Source organism: Tribolium madens, unplaced genomic scaffold (assembly GCF_015345945.1).
Source record: "Tribolium madens isolate multiple individuals breed KSU strain unplaced genomic scaffold, Tmad_KSU_1.1 Scaffold_71;HRSCAF=194;Tcas5.2_LG6, whole genome shotgun sequence".
NCBI lineage: Eukaryota > Metazoa > Arthropoda > Insecta > Coleoptera > Tenebrionidae > Tribolium > Tribolium madens.
In genome coordinates, this window is record NW_025401041.1 from 4,047,643 (window position 1) to 4,075,196 (window position 27,554).

Below are 27,554 nucleotides of genomic sequence, written 5' to 3' on the forward strand. Positions count from 1 at the left end.
AAGAGTAAATGAGGCGGGAAGTATTTCATTACCACGAGGGATCAGGTTATCTGACCGAGAGGCGCAGCCTCGAGGTCAGAAATAGTTTAGCAAAATGTAAGCAAAGGGGCAGCAAAAAATATTTTGATAATATATACACTAAGACACCAAGAAAACATAAATACATTTATTAAATAACAACGATGGCCAAAAGCCACGATCTAAATTTACTAACATCTGTGAAAACAACATAATTCGTCAAATCGCAACTCTGTTTAATGGGGTCGTAAGTCGAAATTGACACTACGCCTCTCAATGACCATTTGCCATTCCTCTTCATTATAAAACCGCTCCCGCTGTCGCCATTGCAAGGGCCACTCTCGTTCCTCTCCCCTGAAACTAAATTTTCACAAAACAAGCTTCAAACTTCTCAAATTCTAGTACCAGCACAAAAGGTCCTTTCTGAAGTGATATACTTGAAGGCTTCCGACGACCTGAGACACTCCTCTTGACTCACAATCGGAATATTGGCTTGTTTGGGCTCAGCTGTCATTAAATTATCCTGTTCGTCGCGCCCCCAACCCACGACTTTGCCCTTTTGACCCACAATGACGTCAATATCGTCTGGTTCGGACCAGAGACATATGGGACGAATATATTTACTAAACTCGATTTTCTCGGCTAGGATTACAACAGCAATGTCGGCATCGGAGGTCAAAGGGACATAGTCGGGGTGTATTTGGATGTCTTCGGCCTCTACCATTTTCTCACCCTCGGCGAGTGACCATTTTTTGATATTGAGTTTCCCAAGAACAAAGAGGAAACGGTCAGGTTGGGCTCTTTTGCGACCTTCTTGGACACAATGGGCAGCTGGAACGCTAAATTTACTACCATTATGGTACCACCCATGGGATTTACCAGTCACCACATGTCTTTGAGATACCAACGAACCGCTACATTTGTATTCAAGACCGGTTGTGGTAACCGCAAAAATTGCAGTAAGCCATGGAAAGGCACCACGTGGTACTGTGTTACCATTGATCACCAATGGGTTCGCCACTATTGACACTCCGCACGTGTCATCGGCCGGCGAAGAGTCACGTGATGGGGTTTTGTGTGACGGCGCCAATGTTGTTTTACCATTGAGGAATGGGTTCCCTACGACTAAATCAAGGTCATGGTACACTGCCCTTGTGCCAAAATGATGTCTTCATATTTAAACATAAACAGAGTGTTTTATAATTATGGGCCAAAATTCAAAAATGACTTTGTTTTTGAGTTCTGTAATTCTGTCAAAAACAAAAAAATATTTTAGGACTCACTCTGTATACATCAATACAATAAAAAAATCTCAATTTGTGATGACGAGACGCCTGGCACAATTCTATTTTTGATGGGCCACCCTGTATACGTACACAAGATCTCGTTGGAGGGCCCTGAACTCCGGTTAATTTTCTCCGTGGTTGTTCTAACCGTGACCGGAAAATCGTCTAGAAATTGGTTCCGGACCGGTTTTGTGTTAATTTTGGTGTCCAAGAATGGGTTTGCTTTTTCCGTTTCGCGTCCGGAAAGGAAAGGGTTGTTTCGTGATGGTACAAATGGGCCGCTTTGGGATCTAAGAGGTGATACTTTGATGGTTAGGGTGTGTTCGAGGTTGATTTTGGTCAAAACACGTGCCCAGTTATTCACTGAAATAAATAATTTGGGTTGAAGTGTGGAAAAAAGGGTTCAGTTTGGGTTACTTTGTATCGGAGGTCCTGAACACACTACTTGGCCATTGACCATGATTTTGGTCACTCGTGGTGGTGTGTTTTCCCATCTCGGGAAGAAGACTTTGTATCTGATGGGTCTTTGGTGGTGGATGTCGTCGAAAATGAGCTCTTTGGGGTTGGCGAGCTGGATTTCGCCATTGTAACTCTAGAAAAAGTATTGTAAAAAGGTGTTTTTTCGTCTGCGTGTTTGTGTGTAAAGTCCTAAAATCATATTTTCGGGAATTACTTTTTACATATTAAGAAAATTATCTTGAACAATGACATCTAAAAATTTACTATTTCTTCTTCTTTTGAAGAATATTAAATTAAAATATCAATTTTATTGAAATTCAATAAGAATGTGTGGAAATTTAGTGTACTACTTTCATAAAAGTTAATTATTAAATTGAGTAACAGAAAACGAAAATTACAAAATGAAGCTAGGTCCAAAATTTTATGTTGCGTAATAACAAATTTACACATTTTAAAGATTGTCATTGTTTTATATAAAAAATAGAATTTTAATGTGGTACAAAACGTTATTCTTAGTGCAAAGCCACGCCCATTCGTGTTCTTGTCTGCAGACACGCCCCGGGCACAATTACCAATTTTATGATCTTTTGCAATTCCGTTTCTTGTTTTAGTGAGTTTATTTGTAGATTACAAAAAACATCAAATTATTTTTTTTTAATTTTATGATTAATAGTCGTCGTGACTTAGATTTAACAGGATGTTGGGTGAATAGTTATTTTTTCTTTAAACAAAAGCCCGTCCTTGAACTTTCTCGATGACATAACAATTTGTGTGATTAGCAATAAATTAAACGCTCGTCAAGCTGTTAAATAATGAAAAAATCTGCTCACATTCACGCGGTTTCCAACGGATAGTTCGACGTTGAGTCTAACGACGTTTTCGTCAAAGGAATAGACACCGATGGTACCATATAGTTGCCCATTTTGGGTCATTTCATACTGGAAGGTGTCGGGACATGGACTGGAGTAGAGTTGGGGTCGCACGACCATGGCCCTCGTTGTGACGAAGTAAAGAAGAAAGGTCAAGAGGCGTTCGATGTGCATCTTTTACACGGGCATTTTTAACTGGAAACGGATGAATGGTGACACTGGTGACATTCGCTTCCGACGATTGAGAAAACTTAAAGAAAATGTTTTTTTTTTAACTAAATGAGTAATTTACGACTTCCGAACCATGTAGTTCGGCCATTAGTAAACAATTATACAAAAAAAAAACATTAAAAAAATTAACTAAAAGGTTTTCGGTGAATATTTTCGTTACTACTAATGATAATAAAATAAGCATAAAATATATCTGCATTTCAAAAAACCATCTTAACATACAAATACATAGTCCTATATTCAAAAACACGTTTACTATTATTTAAAAGCTGTCTCATTCGAAAATATAAATAATTGATTGATTTTGTTTTTATTTTTCTTAAAAAAGTATTAAAAAGCTTTTATGCTTGCTTCTACTTTTATGCTTATGCTGTTGCTTCCTATGTGCATGCTTTTATGTTTATGCTCTTATATGCTTTTGTTTCTAATGTATATTTCCTTATGCTCTTGCCTTTTCTTATTATGCTTATTGCTCTTGTGCTTATTCTTATTTGCTCTTATGTGCCCCCCATCTTTTAACATTTATTTGAATTAGAGAAAAATTTCTGAGTTCGAATCCCAGACCCACCTGTCGGAAAGCGGGACCTTATGCCGCTGCACTACCAGGCCGCCGACAGTTTTCGTGCTCTAATCCAATATACAGTATTGAGTTTACATTAGGATTTTTTTTTAATTTTTTATTTTGCGCCAAAATTGCAAAGGAAAAACATACACATACTTGAAACTAGCAAAAAAAAGAAAAGTAAAAAGAAAATTTAATTTTTCTTTTGATTTTGGGATTTGGATTAATTTTTCTTTGCTTTTTAAGTCTTATCACATTGGCGGTTTTATTTATTTGAAAAGTATATGTCACTTTGACAATTAATTTGTTAATTGCATAATGATAGTTCTTGTTAAAATGACTTTGTTTCTTATCTTAAAGCTGTTTCTTTGAGTTGTTATTTATCAAAATTATGATTTTCACAAACATTTTTGTTATTTAACTTGCGAAAACTCATTTGTCAAAGTGACATTATTGTCAAAAAAATAAAACCGCCAATGTGATAAGACTTAAAAATCAAGAGAAAAATTAACTTTTCTTTCTACTGAGTTGAATAAAATTTTAATGTGCTCGTTTCAGGTAAAGCAAAAAACGTTTTCTTTTTGCAGTTTTTTTGGCGTAAAATCAAAGATATAATTTTTTTTCCTCTTGTAAACTCAATCAGGGGACATACTGTATTCATCCGAACATAAAGAATTTTTAAAAAATAATTTTTGCGTTTTATGCACTTTTCTGGGTCTTTTAATCTTCCAAAAGTACATTTGAATCAATTTTGAAGTTAGCGATTTTTTCGATTTTTGTCAAAATTTTGATCGATTTTCAGTACCTGAGTCGAGTCCACTTCGAAACTACTATGAATAAACTCTATTGATAAAAAACACTTTTAATTTCCTATGTTGTAAAAAATAGTATACATATTATGTTTAATACTCCACATACTATTTTATTTGCAAACGTATTCAGATGGAGAGTAAAGAGCAACACTATAATTAGCAAGTAAATGAGCAAAATAATCAGGACGCTGTGCAAGTAATAAAACTATGTACCTCTCTCGAAATTGCTGAAGCAGTGGAAGAGAAGAAAAAACCAACATTGGTAAATGTCAACAATGTTATAGTAAAAGTAAAAACGCTTAAGCAAAAAAAATTTTTTTTCATCATCCCTCAAAGATAAAACTTTTACTTGTGACATTTAGTCATAAAAGTAGTCACTTTTGTGACCTTTACGGATAAAATATATTTCAGTAAATATAGTTTAAAATTATTTTAGAAAATGTGTCTTTTTTTTTTCTTTTGAAATGATGATGGATCAATAAAAATACGAGCATTAAAATTCCATACTTATTATTTTCACTAAGATTTACCTATTCCGGGACCGTACTTAATTTTTTTTAATGATAGTCTACTTCTTTGTGAAAAAATAATATATAAATCACGGGAGAGAACAATTTTTTAGCCTTCGCTATAAAGATTTATTGTTTTCTTTCCGACTGGGAATAAAGTGACGCTTTATTCTCTCGGCAATAAAATGAACAGAATACCGATTTTTACTATAAAAATTGCAATTGAATGAACTGAATATTTTGACCAATTTATGTTATTATTACTATAGCAAGGTAACACCAGAGGCGACCGAAGGAATCCGAGGGCATTTGTATTTTCAGGATAAAAATTTCTTTTGATACATAAACAACTATTCTCTCCCTCGTTATATAACCAATATTTGGATTAACTAATTAGGAAACGGTTTTTTTCTTGTAAAAAAATGTTGTAGATGCATTATGTATTAGTAATTTTTTATTAAATATAAAAACAATTAAAATGCGTCTGCTGTGGTATAAAGTACGTTTTATAATGCATAATTTATGATAATATGTAAATGTATCAATGTACATCACCTATAATTCGAATCCAATTATATTATTGAATTTATTATTACACAATGAAGATAAAAATAAAAATGATATCTCGTAATACTAATCTAAAGTTTTGATTTCTACTCACCCAAAAATCTTCTTCTCTTTCACCCTCACTTATCTTTAAGTTTATTTATCAACATTTGCCTCCGTCTCACCGAAAACTGGCACGATTGTGAACCATCGCAACGCGTGATAAAGATGAATAACAAAAGCGGTAGACGTGAACGGTATTGTCTTCCAATCTATTAACTTATTCCGGGTGTTTGGGAAATCCTCGCAAACATGGGCGGCGGCGGAAAGGGGATTTCTCACAATAGAATTTAAATGAATCATTTTTTTGACATTTTGACAAAATCAGCAAGTGGTTTGTGGGTTTACGGCCTATTTTTAATTAAATACAGGCTGTTTATAAAGGCGCACACCACCTGAAATATACATTATGTCCCCAGCTTGGGTTTACAAGAGGAAAAATTTTGTTATCTTCGATTTTACGCCAACACTGCAAAGGAAAACATTTTTTGCTTCACCTGAAACGAGCAAATCTGTAATTTAAACTTTATTATTCTAACTCAGTAGAAAAAAAAGTTTATCTCTTGATTTTGAACTTAATTTTTCTCTGCTTTTTAGGTCATATCACATTGGCGATTTTATTTATTTGAGAACTATAATTATGTCACTTTCACAATTAATTTATTAATTAAATAATGATAGTTCTTGTTAAAATGACTTTGTTTTTTATCTTAAAGTTGTTTCTTTGATTTACTATTTATTAAAATTATGTTTTTCACAAACATTTTTGTTTGTAATATTGCTCACCTGTCATTACCAAAGTTTAAAACAGCAATATTTAAAAGATCTCTCTCCTACAAAACAATAAAGTTATACAATTCTTCTCATTTGTTTAGAGAAAAACTTTCAGTGAACAATTTTTGAAAAAAGATAAAAATACATTTTTTGAACTTTAAGTTTTTTACTTTTGCGTTTTGTTATTTTTTTATTGTTTTAATTCCTGTTATTTCTACTTAAATAGTTTTTCTTAATTTTAGTTAAACTTTAATGCAATTTTTCATTATTTTTTTTTTGTTAAGAGGGTTAAGTATGAATAGCAGATGCTAGATTTTACCTCCTGCGTTGTATTTACTTGTACGTACAATTCAATAAAGCCGCTTTATTATTATTATTATTATTATTTAACTTGCGTAAACTCATTTGTCAAAGTGACATCATTGTCAAAAAAATATAACCACCAATGTGATGGTATTTAAAATCAGAGAAAAAAGTCAAAAATCAAGAGAAAAATTATTTTTCTTTCTACTGAGTTAGGTTTCTAATGAAGTTTTAATTACAGATTTGTTCGTTTTAGGTAAAGATGTTTTTCTTTTGCAGTTTCGGCGTAAAATCAAAGATAAAAAAAAATTTCATTTTGTAAACTCAATCCGGTGACATACTATGTTTACATGAGTTCTAACAATGATATTTATTTAAAGATTTTCATATAGGCATAATCGGTTAAGTCTTGTTCAATAAAAACATTTTCAAAATGGTGTCAAATATTTTTGAATGTGCAGCTTCCTTTTCAAAAATCGATAATTCTGCTATTTTTAATTATTTTGAATTCGTTTTTGGGCATATGAAAGAGAAAGGTTAGATGTTAAGACAGATTAAAGCAGAATTAAATTCTCTTCCATTCAGTGGAGATTTTTTTTTTTATTTTATTAGAAAAAATGTAGCGTTAAATTTTTGAGGATTTGTTAATCATTTTTTTACTTATAAACACACCTAAGAATTGATTTACCCTTTCTCTTTCAAAAACCCTAATACGATTTCATAATAGTTAAAAATGGTAAAGTTATCGATTTTTAAATAGGAACGGTTGATTAAAAAAAATATTTATGTTTTAAATTTTAAAAAACGGCTGAACTTAGGCATAGGGAGGAGCGATAATAACTCACATAGAATAACTTGGGGAATCGAAAAAAGCAATAAAAAGCACAGCTTTCTATTTAAAATATTTTGTTTAATTTTTGCGGAAGTATAATTTTTTTAAACTGAAACTTTACACAATAAAAATCGTAACTTGAAAGTCTAATTTAAACTGAAAAATGTTTTTATCGTATACTTACCTGTAGTACACAAAAGTACAACTAGTTGCATATTCTGAATATTAATCAAAATGTAACCACAATTTTTGTTATAAAACGTAACAAAATACATACACGTGTAAAGTTAAATTTGTTTTTCCGTTTATTTTTCAGTCTCCTAAGGTCATTTTTAATTGTGTATTGTAAGATCTGTAAATAAAAACTTAAAAGTAGTAATTTTCTAAAAAGTATCCGGTTTTGAAAATTCAATTAAGTACTTTTAGTCGTAAATGAGTTTATAGAATATTATGATTATTTTTCACATTTTTTTTAATGTTCATAAATATTTTGATTTATAGTTAACAAGAGTAAAATTCTTAAATTAAAAATCTCTAAAATTAAGTTTTCGGCGTGTTTGATATAAAATAGAAATTTCTTTTTAATAAAAACCGCTCATTATTTCTTCTTTCAATCACACTAAAAGCAAACTACCCTCACAATCCACATTCCTTTTATGTTTTGTCATAAAATATTGACAAATCTCCTAATTCCGGCGAACTTTTGGCGTGAAAAAACAAACATAATATGACCTAATGCGCACAATCGCCCCCAAAAATCGATGTTTTCCACCCACGTCAGTTTTCATCCCGACAATATTTCCTCGATCCGTCCCTTAAAACCGACTAAACCACGCACAATGTTGGTTCCAAAATCGCCTTAATTTCCCCAACAATGCGATAATAAAACACCATCGAAAATGGCTACCCAAAACCTAAACGAAACGAGTTACATCCTCGACCGGCGAAATTACAGCGAAGAAAGGGTGAGAAAAAATTAACACAACTAAATCAATGTAAATGCATTTTTAGGGTAGTAGTATAGACTCGAACGAAAATGCTTTCGACGACATGAAACAACTGATAAATGTAGAAAAATGTGAAACAAAAAATTCCATTTCTTGTTAATAAAATTTTCCAGGACGATGATGGGAGTAATAAATCGAGTCTGCCATGGGCAAGTTTTAATTTTATTAATTCCATTATTGGGAGTGGGGTGATTGGGATTCCATATGCTCTCCATGAAGCTGGGTTCTTTTTTGGGTTGTTTTTGTTGGTTCTGGTTGCTTATATTACCGACTATTCTTTGATTCTGATGGTGAGGAGTGGGCATATCAGTGGCAAGTTTTCCTATCAGGGGATTATGGAAGCTGCGTTTGGCAAACCTGGATATGTTCTCTTGGGGATTTTGCAGTTTTTTTACCCCTTTATTGGTAAGCTTGAACAAGAAGCTATTTTATTACATTTAGCACTTTCACAGTACAAAGTATTTAGTAAGTAACACTGATGAGCAAATTATTTGTAGCTTTATTTTTTGAAAAATTTATTGGGTGAATGATAAAGCGACGTTTCTTATGAAATTTTTTTCATTGTTGTTTTTTTGGTTTTGAGTTTTACAATAATTAAAAAAAAATTAAGAGACCATTTTTTACCAAGGCTGTGCCTTAAGGGTTACAACTATCTTTTATTGAATTTTTTTTATATACCTAAGTAAAAAAAATCGCAAAACTCAAAAAGAAAAAAATTATTCTCAAAACACGACTACATTAATTTAGGACTTTTATTTTTATTAATTATTATTTTCTGAACGCAAATGATTAAAAAAACTTTGGTTCTATCCTTTTTGTTTTTTTTTTGTTCAGCCTGTATACGCTGTTTAGTCAGATTTATAAATCTTGAAATTTTATGAAAATTCTTCAAATTCGAAGTGGGTTTCATTTTTTTTTTTCATTTTCGGACTGAAGATGGTAAGATTGCCGAAAGTGTCCCATTTTAATCCAATTTTATTAAATACATCTTAATTCGTGGGTTAGACTTAAAAATTTTTACCTTCCACTTCTTGAATTTTTTTTTCATACGCGAAAGGTTTTTTAATGTTTATTTATTTGACTAATAATAATTTGGAACAGTTTTTTTATATTTTATTCCATATCTTTGCATCATGTTCAGTAATCAACTTTTGAATTTTTTTTATCTTTTATCTAAAGAATCTAAATAATTTTTAACTACATTATTAAAACTTTTTTTATTTTATTTTGCGTTTTTTTTTTTCTAAATACAATTTCGTGTAGATTTTACACATTACATTTACATATTTTTCCATCTTTGAAATTAAAATTTCAACTAAAACAAAAATATCATGAACAGAAATAAATCATCTGAATGGATAGTTGAAAACAACAAAAGACTTTTAATTGAGATTGTAGTTAAAAAATTATTTAGATTCTTTAGATAAAATGTGATAAAAAAAATCAAAAGCTCTTATTACTGAACATGATGCAAAGATGTGGTATAAAATATAAAAAAAAAATTGAAAAAAATCTGTTGTTTTCAAGTATCATTCAAGTGATTTATGATATTTTTATTGTTTTTTTTTATTTTGATTGGAATTTTAATTTGAAAGATCAAAAAATATGTAAATGTAATGTGTGAATTGTATTAAAAAAACGCAAAATAAAACGCAAAAAAAAGTTTTACAATCTGAAAAATGTCCAGTTCGAACAATTTTAGTTAAGGACATGAAAACTATACGAAGCATGATTTTTTTTAAATCTGCAAAATAAGAAAGTCCATTTTTTTGCCCTTTGATTTGTTGTTCAGAATTTAACTAAAACTCGAAATGTTTTTGACCGATAAGTCACGTCATACAGGGTGTCAGAACTCGCGTCCCAGAGAAAAATTGCAGGTAAGATAAGATACCATGAACATTAAAAAAAATGTTTAAAAAATTCAATCTGTCAAAAAATTTTGACTTTTTTTGACAGTTTACAATTTTTTTATGTCTATTTAATGATACTGATGATCTTGTATATGTTTTTTTATAATTATTTAGTAAAGGTACAAAAATTTTGTCAATAAAAGCCACAAATAACATTAATAAACATAGTTACAGTTTAGGATACAGCTTCCTTGTTTCCTCTTCTAATAGCAAAAAAAACTTGTAAAATTATTTTTTCAACAGAAATAAATAGAGTGAAAGTGCAAAATTGAAACTCTCATAATAGATATAATTTTTTAACATTTTTTCCATGTCCTTGGTAGCTCACTTTATTGTTTTCTGGGGCGCAAGTTTTGGCTTCATCTGAAATAAAAATTTACTGTTTTTCAGAAATAATAGTTATTTATTATAAAAGACGATAAATTTGAATTTTATTAGCAATTTCATCGTTGTATGTAATACATATAAAATTTTATGCAATCTCCACTGTTTTACTGCTACATGAATTTAATTCTTTGACGTCAAAAAAAATCAAAAACGTAGAAACTAATATAATTTGATAAGCAAGTATTTTCTTATCGTCTAAACGATAAAATTGCATTTTAACATGCAATAAAGAGTAGACAAAATGCAATTTCTGCATTAAAGAATGAATGAAAATTTTTTTTTCAGCCATGGTTTCCTACAACGTCGTCGTCGGAGACACAGTAACCAAAGTAATAATTCGCCTAACAGGCATCACCCAAGACTCGCTTTTCGCCAAACGCCACATAATCGTCCTCATCGCCACCCTCCTGGTCACAGTTCCTCTTTGTCTCTATCGAAAAATATCAAAACTGGCAAAAATCTCATTCCTGAGTCTCGTCTGTATCGGTTTTATTTTATTTGCGATTTTTGTGCGTATCGGAACCATGAGTGAGATTGTGTGAGTGATGATTTTGGTCATTTCTTGGCTAAAAAACCTCAAAATCGAATTTTAGGCCTCCTCATCGGCACGCTTGGTCTTTCTTCAACAAAGACATCATTCCGGCCATCGGAATTATGGCGTTTGGTGAGGAGATTGTATTTTGCAAAATTTTGTCAAAAATAAGCGATTTTAGCCTTCATGTGTCATCATAACACGTTTCTTATTTACGGATCGATGGAAAATGCCAACGAAAAAAGATGGGAAATTGTTACTCATATTTCGATTTTGACCAGTTTGGTCGTTGCTTTGTTGTTTGGTATCGCTGGATACACCACTTTCACTGCATATTCGCAAGGTTAGTAACTTTTTAAACGTCCCTCGTATATCTTATTTATTTATTGATGAATTAATTTGAGCGTTGATGATAAATTGACTGTACTTGACATGGAATTGTGATGGATTGAGTTTGGAAAATTAATTACCACCAGAGTGCTTTTTACGCGAAAATTTCGAAATAAATTGAAAAAAAAATCTTTGACACTTTTTTTTCAGGCGATCTTCTTGAAAACTACTGCTGGACCGACGATTTGATGAATTTCAGTCGTCTCCTCTTCAGCATCCAAATCCTGCTAACCTACCCTATTGAATGTTTCGTCACTCGTGAAGTCATCACCAGTTCTTTTCTACGAAACGACCCCAATGTGCCCATCTCCGAACGTACCCATTATTTGATTACTTTGGCCATCGTTGGCACCACTTATTTCATTTCGATATCCACCGACTGCTTAGGGGTGGTCCTCGAATTGAACGTAAGAACTAATTAATAATTATTAACTAGTTATTTTAAATTCGTTTTTGATTATGATTGAACTGCAAGTGCACTAATGATGAAATAACAACAGAAATTTGCGAAAATTGTACAAAAAAAATAATAAATGGTTACGAATTGTTGCAATTTGCGACGCAAATACGTCACATGATTGTGAAGAATAACCAATTTGACGACAATGAGTGAATATTTTAACACGATGAGATTAAAGCGTTAAATTAAGCCTCACTAAATTATGTCGTGCAAGATATAATGAAAGCAATCGGAAATTCCTCTAATTGAGGAAATTGAATTCAATTTGAAAAAATCAAAACGTCAAAACATTGTATGAAATGTCTAAATATCGTCACTTTTCAATTCTCTTTGGTCTAAAAATAATCTTTTAATTAAAATTCACTAATGACAGTGTGTGGTTTATCTTTTAATTAAATAACAGTTATTTATGGTAATAAATAAAATTTTGTCATTTGACGCAAAAAATGCCCATTGTCTTTTGAATCCCCAAGAGTGCAAATGGTTTAATTTTGATGTTTTTAATTTTTTCGATTTTTGTCGAAATTTTGGGCGATTTTCGATACCCGGGTAATAACATTGGAATTATTGTCGCTAGTCCTTTTTGGTTAGTACCGTTGGAAAGCAAATTTAATTTTTTTTCATATAAAAAATAGATAATTGTCAATTGTCCTACATTAAATAGTTATCGAGAAAATTGCGGATAAAGTGAAGAATATCCAAAACATTAATTCAACTATAAAACTTCTAAATGATCAAGAATTTTGCAATTTTCTCGACGTCAATCCATTTCTGGAACATTTTACATACAGGGTGTCCCAGCGAGCTGAAAAAGTCCATTAGTGACCTTTAAATGGTAAAATTAAAATAAAATTATATAGGACATTGATAGATACTAATCTAGTCTATCGCCTAAAATTATTTTCAACTATACAGCGTGTCTCAAAAATAAGTTACAATATAAAACTTGTGTTTTTTTAAATAAAACACCATATGTTTTCTAGCGTTTTTGGATGTAGATTTTTATGACAGTGTTTTAAACTTAAAAACTTAACTAAACTAAACTTTTATTGGTCGATTTTGCTTAATTTTGAAAATAAGGCGTTTTTTTTGATAAAAACATGTACTTTTAAAAAATTTATTGCACAAAAACTAAGACAGCTAGAACAAATTTTTTCTTACTTCTGCAAAGAAGAAAATACAAGCTATAAGGTTGTAACATTATTTCAGTATGTTGCATTTGAAAAGATAAAAAAATGAAGGTGTTTGTTAAAAGTTCTATAACTTAAAAAAAATTAATGGAACACACTATTTATTGTTTTTGCATTTAAAAAATTATTAAATTGTCTTTCTAAAATTATTTACTTTTAGGTGTTTATAATCAATAATTAAAAAGATATTTAACGTTAAACATAAAAAAATATTACTATTGTTTCAGTAGCCAAAAAGTGCACAGTTGCACAAGAGATGGAAGAAATATCAGTTAATAATCACATTTGTGTTAAACTAAATCCATTATTCTTTATTTTTACAGTAAAATAATTCAAATTTCAGTATTTATAACGACTTTTACAATCTCTGGATAAATCAACTGGTAAGTGATCCGTGGTGGAATTACTATGGTTGGCATATTATCAACAATGCTCAGATATTGATAAGAATTGTTGCTACAATTAATATTGAATGTTAAATATATTTTCATTTATCAATTCTAGACATTTTTTTAGATAGACAATTTATGATGCAAAAATAAAAAATAGGGTGTTCCATTTACATTTTATAAGTTATTTAACTTTTAACAAACTTCCTAATTTATTAATCTTTACAAATGCAAAACACTAAAAAATTGCTACAGCTTTGAATTCTGTACTTCTTCTTTGCAGAAGTAAGAAAAAAATTGTTCTAGCTGTCTTAGTTTTTATGTAATACATTTTTAAAAAGTGCATGTTTTCGTCAAAAAAAGTCTTATTTCTAAAACTAAGCGAAATCAATTAATAAAAATTTAGCGTAAAAATATTGTTTGAAAAGGCTACATCCAAAAATACAAAGAAACACACGGTGTTTCATTTAAAAAAACACAAGTTTGTATCGTAACTTATTTTTGGGACATGCTGTATGGTTGAAAATAATTTTAGGTGATGCACTAGATTAGTATCTATCAATGTCCTATACAATTTTTTTTAAATTTTACCATTTAAAGATCACTAATGGACTTTTTCAACTTGCTGAGACACCCTGTATGTATGCATAAAAACATTATAACGTTTGAGGTACAGTTTTACGAAATTTACAAAACAAAAAAAAGAAAAATTTGTGAATCCTCTGAAGTTATGACAACATTGAAAATAATGTATAAAAAGTTCGAATGATTAGTTTGGTTGTTTCTAAAATATAATTTTAGTTTTATTGACTACAAAATAATTTGTGAGGGGGGGGTTAACCCCCACTGTAATGAGGTAAAGTCAGAGGCGACCAAGGACATTTTTGTAAATAACTTTTTTGATTGTATATATTTTTCATCACTTCAGGGTGTCCTGGCAGCCGTGCCTTTGGCGTACATCCTGCCAGCTCTCAGTTACCTTCAGCTGGAGGAAGGACACGTCTTGTCCTCTCGCAAAGTTCCAGCTTTAGCCACCGTCCTTTTTGGACTTACCGTCGCCGTCTTGGGCGTCGTCTTTCTCATTGTTGATTTCAGCGAGATTGACACTTGCTCCCATGGGAAAGTAATGGATTATTGTTTTCTCAACGCGACAAATACCTCATTTTTAGACAATTGAGGGTGAAAGAGCACGGGATTAAGTCCCTTGGAAAAATCAAAAAAATTTTATTCTATGCAATCAGATATACTCGACAGTGAGCTTATTTTTCATAGAGGTTCTATTTATTGAGAAAATTATTGTATAATAAAGTTTAATAACTATTGTTGCCAAATATTTTGTGATCTTGAGGGGGCCGAAAAGTGGTGGCTTTTCAATCAGTAAAAGAAAATATTTGCTCTTGATAAAACCGGATTTTGACCCACTTGAATAAAGTGTGATAACAGTAACAGTAAAGTAAGCACGTTTTAATTGATAATTGATAACAAATATTTGAAATACTAAATCTGGTGATAAGACCCCAAAATAAATCATGCAAAATGAAAACAAAAGCCATCACTGAATTTTTATTGTGTACAGTTTGATCTACGTTTCTGACACTTTTCAAAAATTGATACTATTATTGTCAAAATAAAAAAATATTTAACAAACAGTTAATTTTTGACTACAATTGTCAAAATTTATTAATTGAAGAATCCTTGTTTTTGACACTAAGTGTGATTTTGACAATACTGTTAAATTTTTGACAATACTCCGAAAATTTGTTTTAGACAAATAACATATTGTCAAATACGAGAAAATATTAGCGGAAATTTTTTTTAACTTTTAACACAAATTGATCAAACTATGTGATATATTTCGCACTCATGCAATAGTGATATTTGACACTACTGTCAATTATCACAGAATTCTCAATGCTGGTTATGAAACAAGAAGAGATATAAAAATTACAGAAGTTCAATATTGATAAAACTGACACATTTTGACACGGTTTTACACTTTTTTTTGATGTTTTTGACACTGTTGGTTTTATGTATATGATAGGGGACACCACTAGTCGGCCCGCTTTGGTATACAGGGTGTTTCCAACTTGCTATGTGAGTTCACATTCTTGAATAGCAAATTTGTGTGAGTCACCCTGTATATGATTTAGTTAGAGCTATTGTAATAATAATTATTATATTTGCTACTTGACTGTCTGAAATTAGTAAATAAAATCAGCCATGTTTATTTACTATACGAATGTTAAGATTTAAGAGTCTATTTACTGTATACAGAGTGTTCCATATGATGGGATCATTTTTGTGCCAAAATCGACTGTTACCGACGAATCACTTTCGACGCACGATTTTGCAACTGTTTTTTCAAATACTGCACCAGTGTGATGTGTTTCTCTGTGACTTGTAGATGAAAATTTGAATTAAATGGTATATATTTTCGATGGAGTTTTATTTGAAAATTGTAAATAATATGTTTATCGTGATTGGAATTTATAAAATTATAACACTATTTATAATCTTTGTTATTGCAAAGTGTTTATGCTAAATTATTTATTTTGAATAATGTTGAATTTTTTTTATAATTTGCGTCTTTAACAAGGCTATTAAAGAACTCGTTTGGGTGCGTTAACAGTCTAGTGTATTTTATGTTTTAATGTTGGTGGCAATATTATCAATTTCCGGTCAAAATCTTGAGAATTTGCAATGTCAAATGTCAGTTTCGTGTACAGCTGCTCACAAAAAATGTTTTTCCAGATTTGGTCCAAGTTTTTTGCTCGTATCTGTACACCGTAACTTGCGCAACTCCTCGTAGGTGTAATTGTCATTAAAAAGAGGTCACTTGATGTGCAAACAAGCAAATCGATTAACACAAACGTGCCGATAAATCACCCAAAAGAAACAATTTTTCCAAATGTGTCGAAATTGAAATCATAGAATTTTTTTAATACTTGCTCATTAAGCAATGTTACACGGTGGGCGTACCATCGACCATAATAAAACACATTTGTTAAAATGGGTCAATAACGGTACAATAATCTCTTTATTGCAAAGTAAAGATCAAGAACAATGTCAACAGCGATTCGGTGTCAGGAAAAGCGGAAAAACTGCGCGGAAAATGACATTGATGTGGGAAAAATCGCAGCGACCTCAGATCGGTTTTCATTTTCACTCCGATATTTGATATGAGACAGTCCTTGCGGCCGTAATTAGATTCTGAGAGGGGTCAATGCGATAACTCGAATTTAATTAAATTTTAAAATTGGAAATTTCGAAACGTAATTACTTTCAGCTCATTTTATTTACTTTGTCAATCAATTGCGATTTATGGCATATCCGACAACTACCACCTTGGAAAACTAAAAATTCACAGAAATCTACCCTTTAGTCGCGTTTCCTGTTTCCGGTGGCGATTTTTCTAAAATTTTATCACGGGGAAACAGACACAACAATTTTTTAGGTTGGTAACCTTCATCTTGACTTACTGGAATTATCATAATACATATTATAATTAATATTTGCATATTTTTTTTACAGTAAAAGTGAACGACAATTCCACATTTTTTCACAGAAAAAAAATCAAAACAATGTAAAAACGCAGTAAAATTCAAAATCATTTATTTGCCAAATCGTAAAAAAAGGAATTTCGAAATTTTTGGGCGAAGCTAATTTCAATTTGCAATCGGAGATTTGCCGTTTTAAATTGTTAAAAATTGATTCAATTGTTTTTGGAAATTGTGTAGGCCGGTTTGAATTTTTTTATTGTCCATTGTGTTGTTTGGGTTAGCCAATAAATAATTTAATATTCTTGGGTGGGGCCAAAATTGAATTTGTGAGACGCTTTTTGTCATTAATTAAATAAATTCAATTAAAAAAAAAATCGGAATTTATTTTTTGACACCACGTAAACTGTAAAAACCTTTGTTTTCCGTGTTTCACATCAAAGTTTAAGTACAGTAGAACCTCCTTAATGCGAACAAGTGACAAATATGAATGATTATATTTTTTGTTCAGTATTTAACAAAAAATAATTCTTTTTCTTTTTATGTATGTCTTTTGAATAGTTACGTTTTGGTGAAATCTTTATAAAATTTTATCTTTTGACTCTGACATTTTTAAATTATTTAATACCTTTACGAATTTACTGAAATCTAAAAAAAATATATATGTTAAATGTCAAAGACACTACAAACATTTTTATTTATGTAAGAATTTTTACTTTGTGTATTAAAAAAATTACGCGGAAGCAATTTTGATGGTTTTAGGAGAAATTCAAAAAATTAGAGACTTGCCTGATTGTGAGAGTTTCACTCGTTGTAAAAAATTGTCAGTTTCCTATTTTTGCGTTTGTTTTCAACAAAGCGAAAGCTCGTGGCCTTTAAAAAAGTGAACGATTTTATAAATAATGGAAAATGCCGGGAAAACAAATGATGACAGAACGAGAAAAATTGCAGCATCCTGTCACCACTGACCCAATTTTTCCAAATCGCCCTGTATATGCATGAATAATGCACCAATAAAACGTCAATTGTCACGGCCGCCTTTATTACCTCAATTTTGAGAACTTTTTTTGGTGTCATGTGACTGCGGGGGTGGGGGTTATCTCCCCCGTTTATAACCCCCATGTCCTGTGGAAATGGTGCAAGTGTGCTGTGAGTCACACGGCGAGAGGAGGGAGAGAAATCGCGATATCGTGGTGATTGAAGAAAATCTGACAGTGTATCGCGACGCTCGTTTGTTTTCGATTTCGCTGCCAACTATGTGAGACGCACGCCGGCTGTTGTTATTTTACGTATTTTTGTTTCCTATTGCGACTGTGATATTTTTCGTTATGGTTTAGAGGGAAAAAGGGGTTTTGGGCACCGAAATGGGAGTCTTGCCGAAACTCGTACACAAATTCTGGGAGTACGGAGCTGGAAGGACGGTAAGAAAATTTACATTAAAAAAAAATTATTAATAAAATTAAAATAAAATTAAATTAAAACATTAATAAAATTAAATTTATTATTGATGCAGGATGATCCAAATAAATGTTTTTTTTTCGGAAAGCAAAAATAATATAAGAAAGTAGAGTTAGGGTCAAGACTCATCCTGTATATTGATTTTTCGTAATCACATACATGATTGTTAAAAAAATGATAATAATTTTTTTGGATATTTAAAAATTTTGTGCGATAAGTGTTTAAGTGAGAAATTATGTAATAATATTATTTTTAAATTAAAACGAAGAAAAATGAAATTTTTAGCCTTAGAACAGTTTTCTAGTCCATTCTGCGGTGAAAAAATATTGCAATGAAAAGTAACCATATTCGCAAGGTCGCAGTAGGCCAAGTCTATTACTTGTATGAACTTGAGTTCAATATATTAAAGGTTCAGCTCATAAAATTTCACTGTTACGACTTTTATTTATTTTAAGGGCAAATACACTGTATACAAGGTGCACAAAAAGAATTGTTTTGAATCATTTGAAAATAATCATTAATAAAAATTAAGTGCGATTGTGTTTTGAGAATGAAATTTTGTTTTGTTTTTAAGTTTTGCGATTTTTATCTTAAAATGGCAACTTAAAAAAAAAAATTTTCGATATGTAGTTGTAATTTTCAGATCATTTAAAAAAATAAAAATTTTGCAAAACTCAAAATGAAAAAAAACTTTTGCAAAATTTTATTTTCGAGAAACGTCACATTTTGAAAGTAAAAAATTTAAAAACATAGATTAAGTAAAACCATTTTTTCTGTTCACTTGGTATGTTTTTCTACAAGTTTTTAGGCAAAAAAATAAATTATTAAAATGTAAAAGGCCATAAAAAGTGTGATCGTTTTAAGAATGAAATTTTTATTTAATTTTTTTGTTTTGCAATTTTTTTTTCGCAAAAATTGAAACACACTGTATTATAAACGTAATATTCAGATGTTTTATTACACAGCACACTGCTTATTATTGATTATTTTCTAATTTTTATGAAATGCGATTACATTATCGACATAAAATGATTCAGAGCATGATTAATGGAAAACAAAAATTTTAAAAATAATTACATATGAATCAAATGTGAGTTTTAGAATTGCTAAAAGACTAACGAAGACATTGCTTGGTATTTTTATGCAAAAATTATCATTTTTTGGAAGTACTAATAATATAATATATAGGGTGTCCTGATATCATTTTTGGGAACATTGCCCATAGTTTCAAATATGAACAGAAACGTCGTCACAGAAAAAAAAACTTTTTTTATGTAAAAAAAAAATTAAAATAAGTACCTACATCTTTATCTAACCTTATTTTAATTTCTAAAAAATGTTTTTTTTTGTATACTTAAAGTTTTAAATTAAGACTACCCTGTACTATGGTCGTTATGGCTTGTGAAAGTGTCGATGTTCACTTTCCAGCGATCATAAATTTGTTTCCGGTGTCGGCATCGCGGCATGCCTTGATCTTGACCGAAGGTAACGCGATTACGCTCGTCAATTGTTTCCTCATTGTTGCGTCACGTAAATTGATCGTAATTGTTAAAACGCGAAAATTCATCTTAATGTCCGGATGTGAGTTGTTTAATGGCTTGCTGCACACCACATTTCTTTTGTTCAAGTTTATATAATAATGTTTAGATAAGTCGTTGGCAACTTTCTTCGTGATTATTAGGTAAAACGCGGATTTCACTCACTTTGATGGTAATTTCAAAATTTGCGTTCGATTTCTAACTGCGGTTGGTACCCTTGAATCGAATGCAAATCGGACAAGCCGTAAAAAGCTGTCCTTGATCTTACTCGAATTGGAGATTTGCAGATTAGATCAATTGATGATTAAAAATTCAAAGTGCCGATAAAAAAAATGTATTGTTCTATAGCTCTTGTATTTTTATCTTTAGACTACTTAAAATTTTAGAGTCCCTCTTATACCAGGTGGACAAAAGTATAGGAACCAAACGTTTTTTGCTTAAACTATTAATTTTTTGAATTTATGAATAATAAAGTACTATAAAAATGTGAAGTTATATCAAGAATATTTTTTTTTTGAGTTCTGCAAAATTTTTATTTAATTTAGATGGCAACCCATTATAAAACTTTTTTTAAACAAAGGCTGTGATCTAGGGATTTCAATTGTCTACATGTTATTCAATTTTTATGTAAATTGGTTTCATACTTTTATTCATCCTGTATATTTGAGTCTGGGGGAAAAAGAAAAGTTTCAAAAGTAGTAACTGAAGTGATAATTTGTTCCGAAAACCATCACTCTTGAAGAAAATTTATCTAATTTTTTTAAGTACCTTCACGGCAATTCAAAATTGAAAACTAGTTAACACTTTTTAAATTGCATTTAATTTTATAACAGTTATCCAAAATTTAAGGTCGGATGTCCTTGTGAACCTCTCCAGGTCAATATCTTTTTATTGCTAACAATAAACAAAAATTACAATTAATATTATACAGGGTGTCCGAAAAAAACGTTGAAAGATTTTGCGGGGTGGTTTCATAGATCAAAATAAGAAAAAAGTTCCAAAGGGCCTATGTCCTATGCTTCCTGATGGAAGCCTTCTAAAGATGGTGGATATACAGGGTGTCCCAGCGAGTTGAAAAAGTCTATTAGCGACCTTTAAATGGTAAAATTAAAAAAAAAAATGTATAGGACATTGATAGATACTAATCTAATGCATCAGCTAAAATTATTTTGAATCATACAACATGTCCCAAAAATAAGTTACGATACAAACTTGTGTTTTTTTAAATGAAATACCGTATGTTTCTTGGCATTTTTAGACCTAGCCTTTGAAAACAATATTTTTACGCTAAAATTTTATTAGTCGATTTCTTTTAGTTTTAGAAATAAGACGTTTTTTTGATGAAAACATGCATTTTTAAAAAAATTATTACACAAAAACTAAGACAGCTAGAACAAATTTTTTCTTACTTCTGCAAAGAAGAAAGTACAGAATTTAAAGCTGTAGCAATTTTTTAGTGTTTTGCATTTGTAAAGAGTAATAAATTAAGAAGTTTGTTAAAAGTTAAATAACTTAAAAAAATTAAATGAAACACTTTATTTATTATTTTTTGCATGTAATAGATTGATAAATTGTCTATCTGAAAAATAAGCTTTTAATGTCTAGAATTGATAAATGAAAAGATATTTAACATTCAATATTAATTGTAGCAACAATGCCTATCAATATCTTAGCATTGTTGATACTATAGCAACTATAATAATTCTACCACGGATCATTTATTGATTTAGCCAGAGATTTTAAAAGTCGTTATAAATACTGAAATTTGAATTATTTTATTGTAAAAATAAAGAATAATGAATTTAGTTTAACACAAATTTGATTATTAAGTGATATTTCTTCCATCTCTTAGGCAACTGTGCACTTTTTGGCTATTGAAACAATAGTAATTATTTTTTTTTAATGTTTAACGGTAAATATCTTTTTAGTTATTGATTATAAACACCTAAAAGTAAATAATTTTAGAAAGACAATTTAATAATCTTTTAAATGCAAAAAATATGGTGTTCTATTTAATTTTTTTAAGTTATTGAACTTTTAACAAACGCCTTCATTTTTTTATCTATGCAAATGCAACACACTACAACCTTATAGTTTATACCTTCTTCTTTGAGGTCGTAAAATTTTTTTCTAGATGTGTTAGTTTTTGTGTAATGAATTTTAAAAAAATGCATGTTTTCGTCAAAAAAAATCGTCTTATTTTTAAACCTAAGCAAAATCGACCTATAAAAGTTTAGCTTAAAAACATTGTCATAAAAATCTACATCCATAAACGCTAAGAAACATATGGTGTTCAATAAAAAAAAACACAAGTTTGTGTTGTAACTTATTTGTGAGACATGCTGTATAGCTGAAAATAATTTTAGGCGATGGACTAGATTAGTATCTATCAATCTCCTATATAATTTTTTTTTAATTTTGGAATTTAAGGTCACTAATGGACTTTTTCAACTCGCTGGGATTCCCTGTATGTAAATTTACAAAAATTTGCATTTAGAGCAATTTTCGGACACAGATCCTTAGGAACTTTTTTTCTTATCTTGACCTAGGGAACCACCTCTCGAAATCTTTCAAGGTTTTTTTCGGACACCCTGTAGGTATATTTAAAAAAAAAAGAGGAAGAGTGAAAAAATATAACAACTTCCAAGTTATTGTTAAAAATCCAACATTGTTTTTCATTGAAGACATTTGATATTTTGCAAAAACAGTCGAACTTCGTCACTAGCGTCCTTGTGGGAGCCGGTAGAGCGTCAGATAGTCTCGTAATCAAATTCCACTATCGAAATATCAAATTTTTTCCTAACCAATGTCAGACTCATAAATTAAGAAATTAAATTTGTGACAATTGTTTTTTTTCAGGCCCTCGCAGCCTTTTGTGCTCATTCTGTGTCGATTTCCATCGGGATCTGTCAAGGCTACAGCGCGATTTTAATCCCTCAACTCACCTCTTCCTACAGCATACACGTGGATTCGGAAGAGAGCTCCTGGCTCGGTTGGTATTAATTTAATTTATGGAAATTGATCAATTAATCATGTTGAAAAAGGAGCGGCCTTAACATTGTCCTTAAACGCGATCATCGACCTTCTGAGTGATCGAAAATTTCGCGAAAAAAATTTGGGATTTTTGAAATTGAAGCGATTTTGGTCAAGGTGGTTTTTGAGAGGTTGAACCGTCATTATTCGACTTTTGTGGTTTTGTTATAACAAAATTTTGATTTGATTGGTCAATGGAAAGTTAGGGAGATGAATGGAATGTGGTTTCCCGTTCGTGAAACATAAACAAATTGTGTCGCAGAGCGGTTGGAAAATTTTGCGGCGCCTACCATTGCAAAAAATATAATTAATAGAATAGAAAATTTATTATACAGGGAGTTTTCTCAATATTGCCAAAAATTGCAATCCTATATTTTCATAACAGTAATTAAAATAATAGAAATTAAATTATCCAGTGGCGTGTTTGTACGCACGCCACTGGTAAAAGTCAAAATAAAAAATTGCCACAAAATAAGCACCTACAATAATTCATAAAGCTTGTAAAATCTTATGGAAATAACTCAACAAATTTTAATTTTTATCATGAAATTTGATCACCCTGCATGTTATTTTTTGATGAAGAATATGTGGTCGCGATTTTTTGCAATATTAGGAAAACACCCTGTATAATAATCATGGGACAAGAAACTTAAAAAAAAATTCCTCAAAACTAACTATAAATGCAAGATTAATACACTCATTTGAGACTTGCACATTTCTTTGTAAGGTTGGTAACAGTGTCAATGACCCCTATACATCTAAACTTCAATTATTTTTAATTAATTTCTCAAAAGGAGAAAACAAAGTGTTATAAAAATTGTAACCAAATTTTAAAAATTTCTATAAAAATTAATAGAAACAATTAACTATGAATATGAAAAATGAGAACAAAATACAATAAAAGTATTTATAACAAAAATAAAATAAAAAGTAAACAAAAAATCTTTTCAACAAAAAAATACTTGTCAGTTGTTTAAATATTAAATTTAAGAACAAATGCTTAAAATATCGTCAACACTGATGATTAATTACGTCATTTCACTTACAATTAAGCTTTACAATAATGAAAAGAAACAAAACGAAGATGCTGTCTTACCTATTATTTTGTTTCGATATTCATATTTTCACATTTTTTGTTTATTCAAACTTTTTAGGTTTCTGTCTTTATAATTTGTTTTCTTTGGTATTCTGCTCATTTTTTTAAAATAATTTGCAAGTTTCAAAACGAATAGTTCTAACTACAATTTCAATAAAGCGTAACATGTAGTATAGTGACATTTTTTTATACTTGTGTTGTCTGTTCTTTGGTTTATAATTTTTATAAGCTTTTTCTCTAGCCCTGATAAATAGTTTCTTGCTTTCTTTTTCTTTTCCTAGTTTCTCCTATTTTTTAGTTTTTAATCAATATAAAAAGTTTTTCATTTTTGTTCTTTACTCTCTCTTATTTTTTCTTCTTTACTTACAATCTAGTTATTTAAATTTTTTGTTTTGTGGTTACTGATTGAGTATAAAAATTATTCGAATTTCAGTTTCAACAAAGCGTATCTGATATATTTCGTCTTCTTATTAAAAAGTATTGCAAAATTTGGCAAAAGTGTCCGCTACGCTTAAATAATGATTGCTTTTATTGTTCTGTCATCGCTAATCACACCAGAAGAATACAAAATTTGAACTACAATTTCAATAAAATTACATTATCTAGCCTGGAGAATATTGAACGAAATTTCCGTCTTTTTTGCCTTACTTTTACTATTTCCTTTTCAAATTATCATTACATTGGATTTTTCTTTTGCTTTGTTTATTATTTTAAATATTTTAAACTTTTTCTGTGCATTTTTATGATTTGAGTGTTGAAATGGACGTTCTGTGAGGTTGTAGTTGCGTCATGTGTTAGTGATACGCAACGGTTGAACTTCCAGAACAAATAAAGTATGTTTTTTGGTGAAAAACCTAAAAGTTTAATTTCAATTGTAGTTAAAGTTTTTTCACGTTTTTTCCACTTGATTTAAAAAACTGTGTCAAAGACGTGAAAAGAAAGGCAGATTCTGTCCGGGCAAAATCCCACCAAAGGTCGCATTTCCGTCGACCCTCCAAATTCCTCAACTTATCACTCTCCAATCAAGGTTGTCCAAATCGCAACACAATGACCGGCCTATTGACACCTTGACGAAACCTCCAGATTCGGAAGTCGCCATCTAGATGGCCTCGATTGATTTCCGTCCGATCGGAAGTAACAATAAATCAATTTTTTTATTAAAAGCAATGCCAATGTTGCTATTGTTTTTGGAAACCTTGACTTGACTAGATTTTCTCACGTATTTTTTTATTTCAGCAAGTCTGGGTGCCGTGACAAATCCAATAGGGTCGATTCTGTCCGGATTGCTGGCGGAGTACTTCGGCAGGAAAAGGTCCATCCAGATCAGTAGCGTCCCGTTTCTTGCAGGATGGCTGTGCATTGCGTTAGCCGACAACATCACGTGGCTGTATGTAGGACGACTCGTCACGGGGATAGCTGCAGGTAAACAAAATCCCGAGTTGCAACATAACTTTCTCTACAACACCTGAAATTTTTGGCCAATATCTCACTTTTTAAGATTTTAACGAACCGCCACTGGTTTCAATGTTCGTTGCCATGACAAATCGCTTTGTTGCCATAGTTACATACAAACTGTAGAACGTTTCTATAGCAACTAGACAAAACTACTCACATATGCGACTCGTTAAGGATAGAAAAAGGGTTTAACAAAATACAAAGAAAATTAAATTTCATATTGATTTCACGATTTATTTATTTTTTTCAGGAATGTCATCAGCTTGCTACACCTACGTGAGCGAGATCTCCACCCCCGAGAACCGGGGGATTCTCCAGTCCCTGGGTCCCATTTGTGCCTCCTTCGGCATCCTCCTCACGTACACTCTCGGCTACTTCCTCTCGTGGTCAACTGTTGCCTTCGTCAGCGTCTCCTTTTCTTTATTCACTTTAATCGCGGTTGAATTTCTTCCCGAAAGTCCCTCGTATTTAATTAAGGCTGGACTACACTCCAAGGCTTTTGACAGTTATTTCTGGTTTCGACGAAACGTAGCCGTGGCGCAAACTGAAATTTCCAAACACTCGCCGATTGAGAAAATCGAAAGTAGCGCCAAAGAAATCTACTTCAGTGCTGCCACTATTAAACCATTCCTCATCCTTGTCACTCTCTTCTTCCTCCAACAATTATCGGGGATTTACACGATTCTTTTCTATGCTGTGAACTTTTTCGAAGAGACTGAGCTCGAATTGGACAATTACGTGTCTTCGATTATTCTCGGTGTGATTCGGTTTGCCATGTCGATGGTGACTGCGATTTTGGTGAATAAATTCGGCCGACGCCTACTTTGCATGGCTTCCAGTGGGGGAATGAGTGTCACCATGTTGGCAATGGTCGTGTATTTCAAATACTACGAGATTTATACGGGGGAAAGTCGGATTTTTCCGGTACTTCCCCTCATTTGTGTCATCCTCAATGTGATGTTCTCCATGGTGGGGATGCTTCCAATTCCGTGGATTTTAGTCGGGGAGTTGTTCCCCTTGGAAGTTAGGTCTATAATGAGCGGAATTGTCATCTGCATAGCTCAATGTTTTGTCTTCCTTTTCGTCAAAATCTACCCTGATATGATCCATCATTTGAATTTTAGTGGCACTTTGGTGACTTTTCTATTGGCAGCAGTGGTCGCGTTGTTTTTCTGTAAATATGTTTTGCCCGAAACGAAGAATAAATCCTTGCAGGAAATCGAGGATTATTTCAAGAGAAAGAAGGTTTTGGATGAAGGATTTTGCCCCGAAGTGACGAAAAATGAGGGGATTTTCACGGTGCAAATACAGAATTTATGACGTGGTAATACTTTCAACTAGTTGGAAATATTTTAGTTCTTATAGAACCGACGGTGATTGATTGTACAAACAAGTATTTTTGTATATAATTAAGGAATAAATGATTTATTTATTTTCCGATCAGTGTCTTATTTTTAACAATTTCAAGCTTTTATTATGACAGATTTTATTTGTTATTAAAGATATTTCCATCGCAGTGTTTGTATACTATTTATTTACAATCAAATTTTTGAAATCAAATATTTGTATTAAATTATCTGCTTCTAATAAAGTTATATAATAGTATGTTTTGGTTTGTACATGTATAGTTGGTTGCCTACTGCACAAAATATAATTTTTTTAAATTAAGTAAGTAAAAAAAGGTGCATTACCCTCTTACATGTTTTACATTGTCTTTTTTATTTATTAGCGAAAACATGCTATAAAAAGTGTATTTTTCTGTCATACAACACAGCGTAGCTTTAGTCACTTCTTCACTTACTTTACCTTACTCACTTTTCATTCACATTGTGTGAAAATGTTTTTTTCAAAACAAAAAGGTTTTTAACGAAGCATAGACTAAAACAAAATTTAATTTTCTACTTACATGTCTTACATTGTCTTTTTTCCTATTTATTAGCCAAAAATTCCA

The 27,554-nt window shown here is 31.0% G+C and overlaps 2 protein-coding genes across 3 annotated transcripts; one reads left to right on the top strand and one right to left on the bottom strand.

Moving 5' to 3' along the window:
• Positions 1-151: 151 nt before the first annotated feature.
• Positions 152-5,742, bottom strand: LOC123009078 (serine protease gd-like). 2 transcript variants are annotated; one of them, XM_044405201.1, is made up of 7 exons: positions 5,408-5,742; positions 2,594-2,827; positions 1,722-1,896; positions 1,395-1,667; positions 898-1,143; positions 424-849; positions 152-372 (listed from the first exon to the last, which is right to left on the bottom strand). In XM_044405201.1, exons 2-7 carry the CDS (start codon positions 2,804-2,806, stop codon positions 170-172), a joined length of 1,536 nt encoding a protein of 511 aa, XP_044261136.1. In that variant the 5' UTR covers positions 2,807-2,827; positions 5,408-5,742; the 3' UTR covers positions 152-169. The 2 variants fall into 2 exon arrangements, with proteins under 2 accessions (XP_044261136.1, XP_044261135.1); XM_044405200.1 differs by having other exon boundaries at positions 2,594-2,882.
• A 2,013-nt stretch (positions 5,743-7,755) lies between these two features.
• LOC123009076 (facilitated trehalose transporter Tret1-like) lies at positions 7,756-27,041 on the top strand. Its single transcript, XM_044405195.1, has 10 exons — positions 7,756-8,226; positions 8,273-8,329; positions 8,382-8,673; positions 10,851-11,103; positions 11,159-11,229; positions 11,279-11,440; positions 11,638-11,894; positions 22,879-23,011; positions 25,385-25,570; positions 25,854-27,041. Exons 1-10 carry the CDS (start codon positions 8,161-8,163, stop codon positions 26,921-26,923), a joined length of 2,547 nt encoding a protein of 848 aa, XP_044261130.1. The 5' UTR covers positions 7,756-8,160; the 3' UTR covers positions 26,924-27,041.
• The last annotated feature ends 513 nt before the right edge of the window (positions 27,042-27,554 follow it).